The sequence below is a fragment of the Vicugna pacos genome, chromosome 7 (genome assembly GCF_048564905.1).
Source record: "Vicugna pacos chromosome 7, VicPac4, whole genome shotgun sequence".
Lineage (NCBI taxonomy): Eukaryota > Metazoa > Chordata > Mammalia > Artiodactyla > Camelidae > Vicugna > Vicugna pacos.
Genome location: NC_132993.1, coordinates 20,173,040 through 20,194,395, shown reverse-complemented (window position 1 = coordinate 20,194,395; position 21,356 = coordinate 20,173,040). Strand labels below are relative to the sequence as shown.

The 21,356-nt window shown below is 35.2% G+C and overlaps 1 protein-coding gene across 3 annotated transcripts in view; it reads left to right on the top strand.

Moving 5' to 3' along the window:
- The first annotated feature begins 340 nt into the window (after positions 1-340).
- The window catches only part of KLHDC10 (kelch domain containing 10), a 48,732-nt gene continuing 27,716 nt past the window's right edge, over positions 341-21,356 (top strand). For 2 of the 3 annotated variants that reach the window (XM_072964496.1, XM_031674250.2), the window contains exon 1: positions 474-650. In XM_072964496.1, coding sequence (XP_072820597.1) covers positions 578-650 — 73 coding nt within the window. In that variant the 5' untranslated portion in view covers positions 474-577. Of the gene's footprint in view, positions 747-21,356 lie in introns of all 3 variants that reach the window. The other variant, XM_006202285.4, reaches the window with a different exon arrangement.

Below are 21,356 nucleotides of genomic sequence, written 5' to 3'. Positions count from 1 at the left end.
CCCCTCTTTGTGTATGTCAGGGGAAAGGATCTCAGTCTGTAAAGCTGGCGGAACACTGTATTGTCCTCAAACATGTGTATTACGTGCGCGTTCTGTTTCTGATTTCAGTGTTTACAGGGAAGAGTTCTTGAATCCAGAACATGCCTGGAGTCCGGGCTGCCGCCGGGACTGCCGCCGGGACTGCCGCCGGGACTGCCGCCGGGACTCTCTACAGGCGTAGCCTCGCTCACTCGGCCTTCGATTGGCCCGCCTGATCCCGCAGGAGTCCTGGCGACGCGGGCTCGCTTAGCGCGGTGGATACGAGTGATGAGTGGCTGCTTCTGCCTTTCTCTCCCCCCACTTTTTTTTTAGCCATAGCTATGGTTACCACGTCTCTCCCCGCCTCCCTCCACCTGTCAAGAAGACGACTGGCCATTGGCTGCCTGTCACCAAGTAAGTCAGTCATTGGCCGCAGGTGAGACCGGGCGCTCCCCCTTCCCCTGTCTCCTGGGTCTCTTGAGGAGCCCAGGAAGGAGGCTCGGCTAGTGCCGCCGGGCCACGGGCTGCCGCGACCGGGCTGCGGCAGTCGTTAGCCGGCATGTCGGCCGCCCAGGGCTGGGACAGGAACCGCCGGAGGGGAGGAGGCGCCGCAGGTGGTGGCGGCGGCGGAGGTAGCGGGGCCGGCGGGGGCAGTGGGGGCAGCGGGGGTCGGGGGACTGGCCAGCTCAACCGCTTCGTGCAACTCTCCGGGCGGCCGCACCTGCCAGGTGAGTCGTGGGGCACGATCCTGACAGCTCGCAGGCGCAGCGAGAAGGGGACTGCTACCTTTTCTTTTCTCCCTGGCTTGCTTTTCCTTGGGAGGAGGAAAGGCAGGCCCCACGCATAGCAGAGCGACCGGGGCTTAGAGAAAAGGAAAGGTGTCTTTGAGGTCTGGAAGGGAACAGGAGCACAGCGGGAAAAAGTATTTTTGCTCTATTGAAAGCTCTATGCTAAGAGTTGTGTTTTCTTTTCGAAGGAAAGGACGCTGTCTCATTGACATTCCCAAATGTTTCGCTTACTCGGTTTTCAGTCTCGTCCTCTTAGGCAGTTTGATCTTGTAAAAGAAAGACATTGGCGCCTAGCTGTGGGAGATTATTTTTAAGGAGAGAAGAGGGAAGAGCATTCCAAAGAGTGATTTTGTAAAAATCACCTCGAGTGTGTAAGAGTTAGGCATTCTGAAACAAGAAAGGAGACGGGGGTTGGGGGTGTTGGAGGTGGATGGGAACAGAACCAAGAAAATTAGGGAAAACTAGTTGAATTATTAATATTTTGGAATGTCCAGAGACAGAATGGATGGTGTGTCTGGATTTAACGGGAGAAAATGAAGATCAAGAATATACTTAGTGACAAAATTATGTTGTGTCTACCATATGAAAACATCTGATTGAGAATTGTAAAAACATCTACCCAGTGTGATTATTTCACGTTTTTGCCTACAATTTCTTAGCCTTGTGTTCACATGCCTTGAAAGACAGACAATCAAATCGATGTATGTGCGTAGATAATGGGAAAAAAGCTACATTTGTGAGTGAATATTCAGTATAGTAGAATGAAGGTGTACTGCCCAAAATGTCAAATATTATATTGAAGGAAACTATCAAGAATGGTGTGTTAATCATTCAGCATGTTTTTTGTGAATAATATTGACGTTGATTTTATCAGTGATATGTTATGGTGATGAGTTTGGAGAATATGATGGTTTTTGAATTGTGTTTACTATTGTGCTTTGTACTTCTAAGTAGTCAAAAATTGTTATTTGGTTAATTTGAAGATAAAAAGGGAATTTTGCACTTTCGGTGAAACAGTTGCTCATGTTTGAGATAAGGTTATTGATGCGTGCTAGAAATGCACATTAATCCATTTATATGCGCCACTGAAATGAACAGTGAAGCAATTTTAGTCATATATAAAATACACCAGGAGTTGGGTTTGAGATGACAGATAGTATCAGACTAGGTATTCTAGAATTGTTAAATATGTGATCTTTAATATGAAAAAGAAAAAAGGAGAAATCTTTTTTCTCACCCCAAATTAATAGCAAAAATTTTCATTTTTGTGTATTGACAGGTGAGAAGATAAATTTCTTACCAAAGATATCATCAATTTGCCCTCTACTACTGCAATCTTTAAGTCTTTGATCTTAGATTAATTATATCATAGGCTTCACATAGGCATTCCCAGGCTCTAAGAATCTGGTTGGTGCACTTCCTCACTGCCACCACCTGATGGCAGTGGAAGCCATGATTTCTGATAAAAGGCTTCGGTGTGGAGCTTAATTCTGCATTCTCTTAGCACACAAGGCCAAGAAAAGCCATTTGTCCAGAGGTAAAGATAAACAGTATTTAAACTGAAAATTCGTGCAATGGGGCCATCGGCTCTTCTTATGCTTTCTTTTCCCATTGATGGGTATGTCATTCTTCCTTCCCCAGGTAGGAAGCCTCTGACGTTTCTTCACTCTCAGAATTGGGAACATCTGATATTTCAATATATATATATACTCTGAAATTCTTTCACACCAATTCTTTATTTTTCCAAGCATTGAATTTTAAGCCTTCCCTCTCCCCTTGATTGAAAGGTTTTATTTTGAGATGTTTAAAAAGCTTTTAGGTGATAGGGAGGGGTAGAAATGTCTAGGCCCATTTTATGGCTGACCTTGGAGGTTAAAAAATAATAAGTTGTTGTAGCTAACTTTCTCCCTCCTTTGAATTCTAATCCTCTTTAACATTTTTTATCCTTCTCTACCAAGATGTCCAGATACTGAGCATTCAGAACCCTTGCTTACTTTTTGCACATCTACCCTCTGTCCAGCCCCCATGAAACAAAACAAAACAACCTGATCTTGGAGTGTTCTCTCTTTTAGTGATAGCATCTTTATCCATGCAGTTATGTGAACCTGAAACTCAAGAATCCTCCTTAACATTTTCCTCTCCCTTGCATTTAGGATATAATCAATCACCAAGTCCTATTTATTTTATTTCTGCTATAACTCCAGTCCATGCTGCCATCATCCCTCACTTAGGTCTCCTGCAATAGCTTTCTAAGCAGTCTTCCTGCTTCCACTCACGTTTGTACAGCACACTCATCTTTTGTGAGCACAAGCCTGTTCTCATCTCTGCTTATAACCCTTTACTAGCTTTTCATTGCTCTTAAGATAAGGTAAAAATCCTTAACATGGCCTAAAAGACCCCTCTTTAATTCTCTAGATAATCCTACATCACGTTCTCTTGCTCTTTGATCTTTTTCCACCTCCTTAGACAGATCATGCTCCCTTCTGCCACAGGGCCATTGTTCATGCTATTCCATCATCCAGGAAATCTCGTACTCCTCATTCTATTCTCTTTTTTTAAACTTCTCTTCCACTGGATCTCAGGTTGATCACACTGTGTTTTTCCAAGAAGTCTTCTCTGACCTTCTGTTTGTTCTCTTCTCCTTAATACACACTCATAGCACCACATAGTTCTCCTTGGGCATAATTACTATTTGTGTGTGATTCTTTGAAATGGCAGGATTTGATACTCTTGATATATATATATATATATATATATATATATATATATAGATAAAAAATAAGACATATATATCAAATATATATGTATATAGAGGTATACATATACACACATATACATATATATTCTTAAATTCTAAATACATTGACATACTGTGTAAGGAATTCAATTCTTGTGAATTTGATTGCTTAGTGTGTTTCAATTCCCCATAGCTCCATCGACTCTGGACAAATGGATAAAATCAGGTTTTTAAATATAAAAATAGTACACTATACTTCACAGAGCACAAATGATATTTTGTGAAACCTTGTTTGAGCAGTGTCTTTCCTTTTTGCTGTCTCCTAAAATACAATAGTAGTTATGCGTTTGCCCCATAGGCTATGAAATTCATAGCTTCTTAGTCCTGGATTTCTACTAACTCATAATCTCTATATACCCAGTAAAGAATAGGGCACAGTGCTCTTTGTAGAATAGGTGTGCAGAGGTGCAGCTCGGGCAAAGAGGTCATGGGGACAATGGAATCTAAGTTACTGTTGTGATTTACCTGTATGAATTTGAGTAAATGCCATGTACAAGCTGGGGAAACAGTTAAACATTGTTGCTAAGGTAGGAACTAGAAAACTGACAGAGAGGAGGAAAAATATAACAATTGGTAAAGCTGTGTAAAAATAATGCCGAAAATCTTAACTTAAAAATTTTCAATGTGATTTATATTCATGATATAAAATCCAAATGGTACACATGATAAAAGGCAAATTTTCCTTTTTCCTTTGACCCCAGCTAATTGCTTTCCTTCCCTAGGAGCAACCAATTTCTTGCGTATCTTTTCCAGAAAGGTGTGTGTGTGTGTGTAGGATGGGGGAGAACTGGTAGCATTTCTTTGTTTGGATGGGCTTTTAAAATGTTTACTGTCTTTCTAATACAAAAGATGATAAAATAAATATCCTGTATATAATTTTGCACATGAGTGAGTCTGTTTTGAGAATAAATTATTAGAGGTACAATTGCTGGATCAAAGGATATGTGCTATTTAAATTTTGATTGATATTGTCAAATTGCCCTCCATAGAGATTGTACCAGTTTGTGTTCCCCTATCGATGGTGGGGTACTGGCTTTCCATACCTTTGGTAACAGTGTGGGTTATTAAACTTTTTTTGAATCACCAATTTAAGAGGTATATTTTTCTTCATCTTTTTCAGTAGGTCTAAGAACGATACAATCATAATTGTTATATTATAACATCTGCTTCTATTTCTATTTCATCTGGTTACATTTTTTGTCATTTTTCTGTTGGGTTGTTTAATATTGTTTATAGGAACTCTGTTTTAAGGAAATTAGTCCTTTGTCTCAGATAAATGTTGCAGATATTTTTCAGTTTCGTTTGGCTTTTGACCTTGCTTATGGTATATTTTTTCAGCAGAAATTAACATTTTTTTGTAGTTCTAATAATCTTTTTTTTTATTTTAGGTTTTGTGTCATAAGAAAGGCCCTCCCTATTCAATATCATTTCTAATTAAAATTAAAATTCTTATTTTTTCCTAGTAATTTTATAATTTTATTTTTAAGTTAAATGCACTTATTCATACCAAATTTAAGTTCTGTAAAGCATTGCAGTAGGAATCCAAGTTTGCTTTTCTTGCAGGTGGCTATCCAGTTATCACAGTATTGAAATATTGCTCGCGGGTGTACTTAGTTCCTACATATAATTTGGAGTTCTGTCTGGGCTTTTATTATGTTTTATTGATCATTTTACCTACTTATACCTGGTGACCCTTTATTTGATTATAGTCCTCTTTTGTTCTAGTCAGCTTTCCTGTATATTCTTGCTTATTCCGTAAAACTTAGAGTTAGCTCTTCAAGCATCCCTCCACCATCTTGTTGGTATTTTTATTGGTACTGCATTATGTTTATAGATTGATTTAGAGATCAGTGATGTCTTTTTGAAGTTCAGTCTTCTGTTCAGGAACAGGGTGTACATCCATTTCTTGTTGTTCAGGACTTTTGTATCCCTCAATATTTTAAAAGTTTTTTTTCATACAGACCTTTTACATTCCTTTTGTGTTTATTCCTTGGTATTTTATCTTTTTTGTTGCTATTGTTAAGTGGGGTTTCTACTACTATTATATCTTATATCTTATTGTTTGAATATGATAATGCTATAATTGCCGAGTATTAATTTTGTACCTAGCTACCTTTGGAATTCTAATACTATCTGTAATAGTTTCCCACTGTTTATCTAGAGTTTTGCAGTTAAATAATCATATCATTACCAAATAAAGATAATTTTATCTCCTTCTTTCCAGCTTTTATATTTCTTTCTTTCTTTTGTCAAATTGATTTGGCTAGTACTTTCCAAAAATATTTAACAGTAAGATAGTATTGGATCTTTGTCTTATTCCTGACTTTAATGGGAGTTTTTTAGTGCTTTCCTATTAAAGTCAGACCTGACTTTAGATTGAAGTGTACATATTATATTAAAGTAGTCAGCTCTTAGCATCTTATTAAGATTTTCTTAAAATACGGAAGTACATTTTCAGCCTCTATGGGAATTATGTACTTTTTCTTCTTGAATCTACTATTGTAGTGGATTGTACTAATAGATTTACTGTTCCTGGACCATCTTTGCTTTCCTGAATCCACTCACTTTGTTATTGTGTGTTAATATTTTAATGTGCTGCTGGGTTCTATTTTCTAGATTTTATTTAGAAATATTGCATTGCTCCTTATAAGCTAAATTGCTTTATAGTTTTCTTTATTGTATCTTTGTTGGATTATGCCACTTTCATAAAAATAATTTTAAAGTTTTCTTTCTTTTTCTATGCTTTTTTTTTTCTTTCCCTCTCTGGTTTAATGGCGTTGAAGTTAAAAGTTTGGTTGAGTTGCCTATGAAATTATTTGGACCTGAGTATTTTGTGGGGAGAGTAGCTTTTTAACAATTACCTCTCTACTTGTATGGTAATTCAACTTGCTTACAATTTATATCTTTGAGAGGAAAGTTTGCTAATTTATATTATCCTAGAAAAGAATTCATTTCATCCAAGTTTTCAAAATTATTTGTGTGAAGTGAGCAAGATGCTCTTTTATGATTAAAAAAATTCTAATCTGTGACTATGTTATCATTTTATTCATTATCACTTCTAATTTTGTACGTGTGAGACCTTACCCTTTTTTTTTGTTTAGAACCCACTCTTGAATTTTTAAAAAAATTAATTCTATTATCTTCTCTCTTTTCTTATTTATTATTTTTGTGTTTCATTGTTTTAAATCCCTCCTTTAGCTTTCCTTAGGCTTATTTTGTGGCGGTTTTTCTGTCTTCTTATGTTAGATGCTTAATGTTCTTTTCATTCGTTCTGTTTAAATTGTGAGTTTTCTTCAGAACCCTATTTGAGTTGTGTCCTGTAGATTGTAGGCTTCTTGTAGTTATTTTCTAAATATCTTGCAATTCAATTAAAAAATTTTATTGAAGTGTAGCTGATTTACAGTGTTACTTTCAGATGTACAGCAAAGTGATCCAGTTATGCATATATGTACATATATATTTTTTCTTTTTACATTCTTTTCCATTATATGTTATTACAAGAAATTAAATATTCCCTAAACTATACAGTAGGTCCTTGTTTTTTTTAAATCTATTTTATATATAGTAATGTGTGCCTATTAATCCCCAACCCCTAATTTATCCCTTCCCACCCTTTCTCTGTAACTTTTATTTTCTATGTCCATGAGTCTTGTTTTTGACTTGTAGATAGAGTTTGTGTCATTTTTTTAGATTCCACGTATAAGTGATATCATAAGATATTTGTCTTTCTCTGTCTGACTTACTTCACTTGATATGGTAATCTCTAGGTCCATCAGTGTTGCTGCTAATCGTATTATTTCATTCTTTTTATGGCTGAGTAGTATTCCATAGTGTGTGTGTGTGTGTGTGTGTGTGTGTGTGTGTATATATATATATATATTCTTTATCTGTACATCTGTTGATGGACATTTAGGTCACCTCCATGTCTTGGCTATTGTAAATAGTGCTGCTATGAACATTGGGAGTGCATATGTCTTTTTGTATTACAGTTTTCTCTGGATCTATGCCAGGATTGGGATTTCTGGATCACTGCAATTCAATTTTTGATTTATTTTCTTTAGCACAAGAGTAGTTAATACTTTGAAACTTTAACATTCCCGTTTTTATGATTTTAGTAGCTTTACTTGAGGTATAATTCACATACCACACAATTCACCATTTAAAGTGTACAATTCAGTGTGTTTTAGTCTATTCAGCTATGTGTAGTTACTACCACAGTCAATTTTAGAACATTTTCATCACCTCACGAAGAAACATTTAAGCTGTCACTCTGTTCTCTTGCTTGCATTCTCTCCCACCCACTGTCCCAGCCCTAAGTAACCACTAATCTACTATCTATCTCTATGGATTTCCTTGTTATGGACTTTCTCATGTGAATGGAATGATACAGTCTTTTGTGAAAGTTTATTCATTTGATTCAGGTATCAGTTGTTCGTTCCTTTTTTTTTTGGTGATTCATTCTTTTTATGGTTAAATAATAGTCCATTTTATGGGTATACCACATTTTATTGATGGACATTTAGATTGTTTTCACCTTTTGGCTATTATGAATAATGCTCCTGTAAATATTTGTGTACAGATCTCTGTGTGGACACATGTTTTCATTTCTCTTAGGTATATACTTAGGTATAAAATTGTTGGGTCATTTAGTAACTTTCTGCTCTGTGTTTGATCATTTCAGGAACTGTCAAACTGTTTTCCAAAGTGACTGGAATTTTACATTCCTACCAGCAGTGTAAGAGGGTTCCAGTTTCTCCACATTTTTGCCAATACTTGCTGTTATCAGACTTTTTTATTCTAGTTATCATAGTGGGTATGAAGTGGCATCTCGTTATAGTTTTTGATTTGCATTTCCCTGATGACTAATAATGTCAAATATCTTTTCTTTTTCTCTTTTCTTTTTTTCTAGCTTTTTTGAGGTATGATTGACATTGAGCATCTTTCTATGTTCTTGTTGACTAATAGTATGTCTTTGAGAAATGTCCGTTAGATCCTTTGCTCAATTTTTAATGGAATTACTTATCTTTATTATTTTAATTATAAGGGTTCTTTATATATTCTAAATACAAGTCCCTTATCAGATATATGATTTACAAATATTTTTCCTATTCTGTTTGTCTTTTCACTTTCTTAATTATGTTCTTTGAATCATTAAAGTTTTAAATTTTGGTTAAGTTCAATTTCTCTTTTTTTTTCTTTTGTTGCACTTGATTTTGGTGTCATGTCTAAAACTCCTTTGCCAAATCCAAGGTCATAAAAACTTACCTCTGTGTTTTTTTTCTAGGAGTTTTATAGTTTTGTTCTAACATATATGTTTTAATTCATTTTTAGTTAGCTTTTATGTTTGGTATGTGGTAAGGGTTATCTCAACTGGCTATCCTGTTGTGCAAGCACAATTGTTGAAAAGACGATTCTTTCCCCGTTGAATAGCCTTGGTATTCTTGTTGAAAATTAGTTGACCTTTAATCATATGTAGGTTTATTTCTGGACTTGATTTTATTCCATTGATCTATATGTCTGTCCATGTGCCAGTACCATACTGCCTCAGTTACTGTTGCTTTGTAGCAAGTTTTGAAGTCAGAAAGTGTGAGTTCTCCTACTTTATTCTTTTTCAGGATTGTTTTGGCTATTTTAGGTCCCTTGTAATTCCATGTAAGTTTGAGAATCAGCTTGTTGATTTGTATGAAGAACTCAGCTGAGGTTCTCACGGGGATTGTGCTGATTCTGTACGTCAGTTTGGAGATACTACCATCTTAAGAACGTTAAGGTTTCCAATCGCTGAATATGGGTTTTATTTAGATCTCTTTTATTCTTTCAGCAATGCTTTATGGTTTTCAGAGTTCATTTTTATCTTGTTTGCCTTTCTTGGTCCTGTCTTGCAGGTCCTCGACGATATTTTGAGCAATGTTTGTACTCCTTTGTGCTACTTCCGATGAAGATTTCATTTCTGCATTGGTTTCTCCTTCCATTTATTTTCTGCTCTCTGCCTGCTAATATTTCATCTCTATTATCTATCTTCCTCAAGATAGACTCACTTAAGTCTTTTCTGCTACCAAAGCAGAAATTTTGGTAAAACTTTCTGTCTTCCACCACCTCCTACCACTACCACTATAAAAGGAATGTAAGCTCTCATAACAGCACACACACACACACACACACACACACATACATACATACATACACTGGAATACTACTCATGTATAAAAAAGAATGAAATTTGGCTGTTGGCAGCAACATGGATCAGATAGAGAAAGACATACTATATGATATCACTTACATGTGGAATCTAAAAAAATACAATAAACTAGTGAATTTAACAAAAAAGAAGCAGACTCACAGGTATGGATAATAATCTAGTGGTTACAAGTGGGGAGAGGGGCAATATAGGAGTAGGGGATTAAGAGGTACAAACTATTAGGTAGAAAATAAGTTACAAGGATATATTGAACAACATAGGGAATGTAGCAACTATTTTATAATAGTTATAAATGGAGCATAACCTTTAAAAATTGTGAATCACTGTATTGTATACCTGTAATTTATATAATATTCTATATCAACTATACTTCAATAAAAAAGGAGTATAAGCTCATTATTAAAATTTGAAAAATATTGAAAACTTGAAACAAGGGGAAAATCATCTATAGTAATTCCAGTTAAAGACGACTATATCAACATTTTGGTATTTTGCTTCTTAGTTCTTTATTAGTGAATTATGTTTATTTAATACTATACAAATAATTACGTATCGCTTGTTAAGGTAATAACTTCCTAATTGTCAAATCTATTAGATGTCTCTTAGTCTTAATCCTACCCAGTTTCTCTAGATTTTGATTTTGACACCCTCAAAATAGAGGCTGGGAATACATAGTATTGGACAAAGTCTCTCTTCCTAAAGAACTCTTAGTTATCCTTTTTATTGCTTGAACTTCTCATTAGTTTTCCTTTATCTGTCCCTTAGTATTGGTATCCAAGGATATATATGTTTGTTTGTTTCCTTCCTTATTCTTTTATTTTTCCAAGGGTAATATCATTAATATCCTGACAACACCCAAATCTATCTCCAACCTAGACCTCTTTTTCTGGCCTGTTTGCCAGTGGTTACTAGACATTGCTACCCAAGTGACTGATGAGTACAAGTCTGAAAACAGTTTCATCATCTTTCCTGCCAAACCTGTTCTTCCTTCTAGGCTCCTTATTCTGACTAATTTAATGGCTACTTCATCAATTTAGTGAATCAAGCCAGAAATCTGGGAATCACATTAGATTCCTTTCTTTTGCTCACCCCTTATCTAATTGGTCACAGTTTTGTCGATTTTTCCTCTTTACCCTATCTTTTCTGTCTGTTCTTTTCTATCTGTCTAACCTCACCATATATGTCTTTCATTTTATATTTCACCTATAGAAGTATTTGCAGTTAATTGCCTTAAATTGTAACAAGGTAGGCTGAGAGGGAGAGTTTTTTTTTAAGTTGCAATTTTCTGCAATACTACACTGTGTCATGATTCTACATGTACCATTTTTTCTTCCTAGATTGCCATTCTTCTAGTTTTCTTCTAAGACCCACCCAAGTATACTTTATACAGCTTTTTTCTATTCTCTCTTTTAAAACAAATAGGTTACTTGTACTGAGTAGTTACTGTGTGTCTGACCCTGTTCAAGGTGTTTTACAGCATTAATTTATTTAGTCCTCCTAACTTTGTGAGGTAAGTAACTTTTTTATCCCCTTCTGTGATGAGGAACTGAGGCTTAGAGAGAAGCTACAGAATTTGCCCGAAGTCTATATAGGTAATAAATGTCAAGGTTAGGATTCAAACCCAGTCTGTTAGAGTCCATTTTGTTGTGCCTCTCCTTTGTGCCACCATCTTCCTCTGTATGTACAAAGGATCATAGTACTTACACTGAATTGCAGTTACTTGTCTTTGAACTTACCTGCTTACTAACTATAGGCTTCTTAAAGGCAAAAATAATGTGTTATTCTCTGTCATCTTCCATAGAGACTAGAATACTGCCCCACTTATAGCAGACGTTTAGTAAGTATTTATTGAATGAGTTAGTGATTATATTATGAGTAGTTAGTGTCTATAGTTATTCATACAGAAGAGTTGAGCTTAGGTTATTTTACATTACATAAGTCTAAATATACTTTTTTTTAACCTCAGAATTTGGTACATACAATTTTTGTATGGCTTTTCCAAATACTTTCTTTTCATGTACAATTTTATGTTTAATATTAACAGAAATAGTTGTTGCATCCTTTCATCTGTACCTTGATTCCATCCCTGCCTGCCTTTTTGGAAAATTTACATTATTACCACTTCTCTGTTCCCGTCTTCAACCTCTTTCTCTCCATCAAATTGTCCCTATAGCATTTGAGCTTGCACAAGTTTTCTCTCTGTGGTCTCTCCCTTTTCTATCATAGCCAAGTCTGTGAAAGCATTGACTAGAGTTGCTATCTTCATTACCATACCTCCCCATCGTGTCTTTGAAGTAGCTCTTGCTAAAGTCACAGATGACTTAGCGTTGTCAAATCAAGTGGATGTTTTTCAGTTTCCATCTTAACTGATCTCTCTTAATTTTGAAACATCCTTTTCCCTTGTCTTCCCTGGCATCTGGTTTTCTTTTTACGTGTCTGGACTCTCATACTTAGTCTTCTTTGTCAACCCTTCTTCTCCTACCAGGCCTTTAAGATATTGAGATTCTTAAGTCATGGTCCCATGCCTCTGCCCTTCTTTTTTCAACTTTTTTTAGATATTCTCCGCCAAATCCATGGTTTTTAGTTTCCATCCATATGCCTGTAAGTAAGGTCACTTTGTAACTTCTGCCCAAATCTCTCTTTAGGGCCATGTATATGCCTTTCTCTAAGTCTCCATGTATATGCCTTTTACCCCTCAAATTCAGCATATCTAAAACTGAATTTGTGACCTTTCTTCTCAGGGTGAAGGGGAGCTATTGGACATTTAAGTGATGTGATTTACATTTTTTAAAGCTCTGTCTAGCTGCTGGGTGGAGAATGGATTGTGGGAAATGGTAAAAGTGAAGCTTAAAGGCCATTTAGAAAAATTGCAGTAGTCTCCTAAAAAGATGATGGTGGCTTGGAGTAGGGTGCAGTGGTATAGGTAGTGAGATGTGATTGAATATGAAATATATTTTTTAAGTAGCGTTAGCAGGATTTAGGATAGAGGGGAATCAGGATGACTGATACGTTTTTGTCTTGAGCAGCTCAGTGGATAATGGTGTCATTAAATGAGAGGGAACAGCCTGGAAGAAGCAGGATTGTAGGAGTCAATCAAGAGTTCTGTTTTGGCTATGTTAAGCTTGAGATGCCTATTTGACCTCCACGTAGAGGATATAGGGTAGGCAATCTTTACATATAAATCAAACTCAAGGAAGAGGTTCAGGCTTGGGATATAAATTTTGGAATTATTAGCATACAGATGGTATTTAAATCCACTGATTGGATGAGGTCACTAAGAAAGAATAAATAGAAATAAGGGCAGAAGACTGTAAATCCTGAAGGTGAGAAGGAAAGGAGAAGCAAGTGAAGGTCAGTAAAGTAGGAGGAAGACCAATGCTGCTTGGTTTCACAAAGGCCAAGAGAAGAAAGTCTTTCAAGGAGGGAGAGATCACCTTGTCAAATGTGCTTGAGAACTTGAGTAAGGTAAGGTTTTAAAATGGTGAACTCTGTAGTACTGGATAAAGTAGGCTTTTATGGGCTGGCCCAGGGTCTTATTAACTCTTGTAACATGGGAAAATATATTCAGAATTACAAATCACAAACTGACATATAAATTTAGAATTTTGAAATGCAGCATAATTGTTATCTTTTTTTAAAAATTGAAGTATAGTCAGTTTATAGTGTATCGGTTTCTGGTGTCCAGCACAATGTTTCAGTCATATATATACATAAATATATTTGTTTTCATACTCTTTTTCATTATAGGTTACTGTAAGATATTGAATGTAGTTCTGTGTGCTATACAGAAGAAGCTTGTTGTAAGCCTAATTTTTAATAGCCTGTATACTTTTTAAGGTTCACTCTGTTTATTCTCCCTGAACTATTTTTAAGACCATCTGTTTTTTTTTTGTTGTTGGTTTTTTTTTTTTTTTGGTGTAGGAGGAGAATTAGATTTGTTTATTTTTAGAGGAGGTACTGGGAATTGAACTCAAGACCTCATACATGCGCTCTACCACTGAGCTATACCCTCCCTTTGGCCATGTCTTTTTTAAGTCTTTAGTGTTTTTGAACCTCCAGATCATTAGATTATTACCAGTATCTATACTGGGCAAACTTGTAGAGCACATAGAATTTATGCTCACATAAGTATGTGAATATGATTTCTTATTATTGAACTCCTCCTTCCCTGCCCCCTCTTTTTTTTATCAATTTTTTTTAAACTGAAAAACACTAGATAAACATGATAAAATCAAATAGTATACAAGGGAGACAAAAATCTCTCTTCTACCCCAGATCCTTAGTTCTCTCATCTCTCCCCAGAGGTATCATTAGAGTTTCTGGTGTATCTTTCCAAAAATAGAATTTGAGTATATATGCATTTGGTATATGTTATCTTTATTTTTAAACAAATTAAAATACAACATAAAGTATTTTTTCTGCACCTGTCTTTTTTCTTTTTTACTAAAACTATATTTTGAAGAATGTTCTATATTATCATATTTAGATTGGTCTGATTCTTCTTCATGGCTGAAAGTATTGCACTGTATGTATGTACAGTAATTTGCCAGCCACACACTTGATAGATATTTAGATTGTTTCTGGTCTCCCACTCTTTAAAAACATTGTGCAATGCATAGTGGTAAGTATTGCCCACTTGCCCTTTAATATCTGTTTTTTTAAAGTTTTCTTCAAGTTACAGAACTTAAAAACTCACTCAGTTTTCTGTTTTACTCCCATTTCCCTGCTAGTCATTAAGTCCTTATGTTTTATCCCCACATAGTATTAGCCAAGCACTTTTATAAACATTTACTCATAACCCAGTGAGGAGGTACTGTGATTGTCCCCTTTTCATAGGGAGAGAAGCTGAGGCCCAGAGGATAAGACTTTGTCCAAGGCAGTATAGCTACCAAGGGACAGAGCTGGGGTTTGGATACCACGGTGTGGTTCCAAAGTCTATGCTTTATGCCACTCTGCTGTGCTCTTCTCTGGTACCTCTCCTTCCCAATTCTCCTGTAATTCAGGCCTTTACTGGCTCAAATTGGACTGTAGTAACACAGATATCCCTGCTTTTCCAAAGTTTGCTTTACGCCACCTTACTTTTAAGAAAGACCTACATTAGTACCTGTTTTCACTAACTGAATGAAATCTTAAGAGGATTTTTGCTTTAATGAAAATAGGTGAAAAGTGAAAATGGGGTTCAGCGTTTATTTTGTAGCGAGCCCAATAGCCAGAGTAGCACCACCAAGCTCCTTCCCCAGGAACTACACTGGGCATCAAGCCGCCGTAGCTTGCACTGTGTCTGTGAGCATCTGGCTTTATTGATTTATTTTGTTTAAAGATAATTAAGGCAATTGCTTCTTTGCATTACTCCATTTTGCCTTAGGAAGGGTTTCATTAGGAACACTCTACTTTAGGATAGCAGGGGAAACCTGTAATGTTTTTGTCATTCTCAGTCTTTCTTTCCTGTTTCATTCTATGTACTGAAACAAGATTAATCTTCCTAAAGCACAGCTATGATTATTGATTCCCAGACCAAAATCCTTCAGTGGCTTCCTGTTGCATTCAGAATTCAGCCCAATCTCATGCTCTTCCCTTTTATGCTATATTGTCAGTGAATTTGCTCCAAGGTTTATCTAAGGTGTGATCATTGAGTTGTCTGTAAGACTAGCTAGTGAAATCAGAAGTAGTTTTTTGCTAGTAGACTAGCAAAAAAAAAAAAAAGAGGTAGATAGTCATTGGAGTTGAATGGTGCTTATTAAAAAAGTTGTTTCCCTTTTTACCCACAGTAGCTCTTTCCATATGGTTTCATCAACAGTGTCAACTCAGTTAATTTGCATCAGATGTGATTGATCAAACAAACGCTAACCACAAACATCTTAGTGTCATGTAAAATAAATTCCTTAAAATGCATATAAACACACAGACCTGAAGCTGGAATATGAAGTTTCTAATATGAATTCCAAACGGAGTGCCTTAGAAAGAGGTAATATATTTAGCTTTAAATACACATGGGTATACAAAAGAAAACCATTCAAGGAGAGAAATAATTTCTTAAAGCTACATCAGAATTCTTCTACTCAGTTAAGATTTTAAGTTCAAAACTTACCTGTGCATTTATAGGAAAAAATGCTTCAATGCAGATGTTCTTGTGAAGTGTTATCTTTTGAAATTTTTGTTTCTGAGTAAAGAATAGTTGGTATTCTCCCAATGGTGTCTTCTGGTAGAATATAGAACAAATCTATTCCTTCTTTCATTTAACTACCCTTTGAAAACATTCTGGGTCTAAATTCTTTTTAATTTTTTAACTTGGGGTCCATCAATTCATGAGTTTGTGGATGGTCTTAAGAGGATTATATCATATGTAAAATTGTCATTTTTCTGGGAAAAGAACCAGTAATTTTTTAGTCTCAGTGGAACCTGATTCCCTACTAAAGTTAATATGCCAGACCTACTAGGATAGACCTGGTAATCTGCTTTTTGGTTTTGTTTTTATTTTTATCACTTTTAATAAGCTTGCAACAAGCCATCTCAGGAATCATAGCACTAAGTTAGGTCTGAGATTCTTAGAGCATTTCTGATTCCATTGAAAATTGTAGAGTTTTTAGAGCTTTCGAGACCATCTAGTATACATATAGTTTATGGTATATTTATAGTTAATTCTTCCTAGCAAAAGATTCTTCTCGCTGAAAAATGTGGGGGTTTATTTAAAACTTTATTTCAAAGTCTTAGCAGCCATTCATAAAACATAGGAATGTAATGGTGGTATCTTAAATCAGGAGTTTTCCTAGGATTTTTGTTTGTTAGATCCAGATTTAGTATTTTAATCTAACACAGGTTTATGAATTATAATACTTTTTGATTAATTTTTAATCTACAATTTTTAGCTTATTTTGTTTTTAGTATTTCTAAGGAAGGATAGTATAGCTTAGAATTCAGTCATTTATGAACACTGGGTTCAGTATCACATCTACCCTTTGGAACAGTTTGAACCAGATATAACTGCTTCTGTGCTCCCTGCCTCTTCCAAAGACAGAACTCTTTACCCAATAAACCTATTTTTTTTTCAGTAAAGTGACAACTTGAATAACTAATGATATAAACCAAAATGACAAAGAGCAGCTTAAGATTTGAAGATATCTCTCAATGTGCTGTGATTCTTTCATTTTTATAGAAGGGAAGAAGTCTATGATAGTCCTACCTTTTGCCACAAATGTTAGAGGGGTAATGTCGGCAAAAAACAGAGACTAGAGTGAAAGAAAACAGAAAAATGAAGCACAACGGGAAATGAACATGTTTTAATGACCAACAGAAATGGCAAGGAAGAGAAAGGCAAGAACCAGCAATTTTCATTTTTTTAACATTTATTCCTTTCATAGTGCCAAAATATTTGAGTTGGCTTATAAATAGAGATATATTTGAAAATAGAGTGTTTAAAGCAAACAAATAAGGAGTATGGTTAAAAACAGAAGATATAACATATCTGATGTCTGTGGGGCAAATAGCTGCTTTTGCCATAATATTGTAACTCCCTAAAGATAACATTTACTTTGCCTGTATTTTGCAAATACGGTAGAAGCCAGTAAGTAGTCAACAGCTGCTCACACCCTGGCTTGAAGACCCTTAAAACAATCAGAGTGGCGCTTCATGTTGCCAGCATAGTTGTTCTTAACCATTTTTGACTTCTAAAAAGCTAAGGGATAGGAAATATTACAGTTATTGCATTAGTTGCAGTGACTTAGTATGGTTTTTATTCTTAAGTGGCAATATAATGATATAATTGGCTGTCTGTATCCACAGGTTCCATATCCATGGATTCAGCCAACCTCAGGCCAAAAATATTTAGGGAAAATAAAATTCCATAAAGTTACAAAAAGCAAAACTTGAATTTGCTGCATTCTAGCAACTATTTATGGAGCATTTACATTGTATTTACAACTATTTATGTCATATTTACATAGTACTAGGTATTAGAAGTAATATAGAGAATTTAAAGTATAAGAGAGGATATGCCTGTAGGTTATATGCAAGCACTTCGCCATTTAATAGTATAAGAGATTGAGCATCCTTGGATTTTGGTATCCATGAGGGGTCCTGGAACCAATCCCCCAGGGATACTGAGGGTCGACTATATAATGAGGGATAATACCAGAATCTTGGGAGAGAAGAGCAACTTCTTAGGGGCTTGGGAGAGTATACCTTTGGTTGAGAATTACTGCCTCAGTATTCATTCATTCATTTATTCATTTATTCATTTTACAAGTCTTTATTAAGTGCCTCTACTAGATTTTTTCAGGTACCAAATTGAATTGTGACTATGAACATTATTGTAGAGTGGTTAAGAGTAATTTGGATCCAAACTGCATGGGTTTGAATCCCAGAATTTAGCAAATTACTTACTCTCTCTGTGTCTTAGTTTTCTCATCTGTAAATTGGGGATCATAATATTATCTATCTTATAGGGTTGTAGTGTGGATTAAATGAGTCCTTGGAATAGTATTTTTATTAAGGAATGCAGTTGTTTTCACATATGCACACAAAAACATACATATATGTAATGCCATGACTGATTAATCTACAACACAGGGTAATATAGCACTGTAATTCATATTTTAGTTTATATTAGTTTGTATACCACTTTGTTTCATTCAAAAAAGATTGAGACAGAACTGAAGCCTCCTAAAGGAATAATCTATACCCAAGCAGCACAACAGAACTAAGATTTGGGTTCAGATCTTGTTTTGAAAGGTAAAGGCAGAAATTTAAAAATGAGTATATGTAAGTGCTAGGAATAGAGAGATAATAAATGTTATTTCTCTTATGTTTAGAAGAAAGTCATTTACTTAACAAGCCCAAAGTGTGCGATGGTACATGTAGACATAGTCCTGTCGGTGCATTAGGGAGTAGAGTGCAGGCTGGATTTTGGCCCCTACCTTAGCCACTTGATGTGTCACTCTCTTGCGGTAAGCAGTCTGCACAATTGTGCAGTGATTCTGACTACAGTATTAATTTGCTTCTCTTTTAAAATTCTTTGTAGATACTGAATTGCATAGTGCAGTAGGCTATAGCATATAAATCTGAATTCTTAGGTTGTGTTTTCTATCGATAGTTTTAATTACTAAAATATTCATAATTATTTCAGATACATCATTTTGAATGTGTTTGCCTCATATCAACATCAGATTTTCCCCCTTCATTTTCATTTTTATTTATTCAATTTTTCATTCTTTTTACTTTGAGATATTGTAGATCTATGTGCAATTAAAAAAATAATAGAGAGATCCATATATGCTTCATCCAGATTCCTGAGTGATAGCATCTTGTTACTGTTGTGTAGTAACACAACCAGGAAATCAATATTGATACCATCAACTGATTTTAATCAGATTTCATTGGTTTTACATGTGCTAATTTGTATGTGTGTGTGTGCATGTGTTTATATTGAGTTTTTGGTAATTTTATCACATGTAGATTTGCATGGCCACCTAGTCAAGATAGGGAACAGATCCATTTACGAGGGTCCCTCATGTACCCTGGTATAGGTACAACCACCTCCCCTGGAAAAACCCCTGGTAACTGCTAATCTGTTTTCTATATCTATAATTTTGTCATTTCAATAATGTTGTATAAATGGAATCATACAATATGTAACTCTTTAACATTGGCTTTTGTTCATTCACTATAATTCCCTTGAGAGCCATCCAAAGTGTTGCCTCTATCAGTGGTTAGTTCATTGATACTGAGTTGTCTGCCATGGTATGGATTTATCACAGTTTGTTTACCCATTCTGATTCCTTAGAAGGTTGTTGCCACGTTTGGGCTCTTATGAATGAAGTTTCTGTGACCATTAATGTACAAGATTTTGTGTAAGCATGAGTTTCTTTTTTCCCCCTGTTTGCTTGATGTTGAATTTTATCAAATGCTTTTTCTGCATTTATTGAGGTGATTGCATGGTTTTTCTCCTTATTCTGTTTATGTGGTGAATTATACTGATATTTGAATGATAAATCAGCATCACATTCTTGGAATAAATTTCACTTAGTCATGATGAATTATCCTTTTTCTGTAACTTTGATTTGATAATATTTTGTTTTCAATTTTTGTGCCTATGTTTATAAAGGATGTTGACCTGTAATGACTTTTAATGTCTTTATCCGACTTTGATGTCAGAGTTCTACCAGTCTCAGAAGTGAGTTTCTCTATTCTCTGAAAGCATTTGCATCTTCCTTAAATGTTTAGAGTGAAGCCACCTAGTATTCTCAAATTTTTTATGTAATACTTAAATTTATATTTTCTGTCAATATCTATATTAATCACTTTCTGTATGTTTCTTCTGAACAAGACAAGGTCTTTACCATTAATCTGCTTTCCCTTCTCCCAACCCTCTTACCCTCACAATCATTCCTGTCAGCATCTGAGATTATAGATTTGAATGTTAGTAAGCTTTTGTGTTTTTTTTTTTTGACCCTGGTCAGCAGTTACTTAATCTTACTTTGCCAGTTTCTCTGTTTACTCTTTTCTTGTACCTTGATTATTTTTCTTGGATTATTATTATTTTAAATTCCAGATATATATCTTTGAGTAATTCTTTCACCAGAACTCTGAGGGAAGCAAAACTTTTGTGTCCTTGTACACTCAAAAATGCCTGAATTTCCCTTTCACAATTGAGTTAGAGTTTGAGTAGATATATAATTCTTGATTTACAACTATATCTAGTTGTCCCAGGACCATCTGCTGAAAAGATTATTCTTTCCCCACTGAGTAATCTTGTCACCCTTGTCAGAAGTCAATTGACCATAGGTCTATCGGTTTATTTCAATTCTATACCATTAATACATATGTCCATCCTTATTCCAGTACTACAGTTTTGAATACTGTATCTTTGTAGTAAGTTTTTAAACCAGGAAGTGTTAGTCTTCCAGTTTAGTTCTTTTTCAGGATTGTTTTGGTTTTCTTGATTAGCTTGTCCATTTCTGCAGAAAAAGCAGGTGGAATTTTTATAGTGATTGCTCAGTTCTCTTTTATATCAACTTTTTAAATGCTTTCCACCTCTTTTTCCTTCTATACTATAGTCTGGTGAATTTCTTGGCTCCATCTTTTAGATTACTAATTTAATTTGCTCTCTATGTTTTTCAGTTCTTAATTAGGTGTTCTAGTGCAGTAATCAAAATTTAACTTCTAAGAGTTCTGAATTACTTATTTTTTAAATAAATGTGTTATCATCTTGCCTATCTCTGAGGATATTAATTGTACTTAATCTAAAGTCTTACTCTATTTAAATTGTTAACTTTCTTTGGGTGCAAGTTCTTCTGTTTGTCACACTATACCTCTTTTTCATGTGTGAGTCTTGATTTTTTGTTGATTCATCTTCGAGAGTCTTTGTTAGCCTTCCTATGAATATTACATCTGTTTATTGCAGGAGGTCTCCACTGACTGGTGGGTAGAGGTGGAATGTGCAATGAGGTGGAGTGTACCAATCGCCAGTCTTCTTTAGTGTCTGTCCCCTTTTGCCTGGGGTTTAATATCCACCCAGGGCTCTGTCCTATCTTTCTGATCCAAGTGTTTATATTCATTGTTT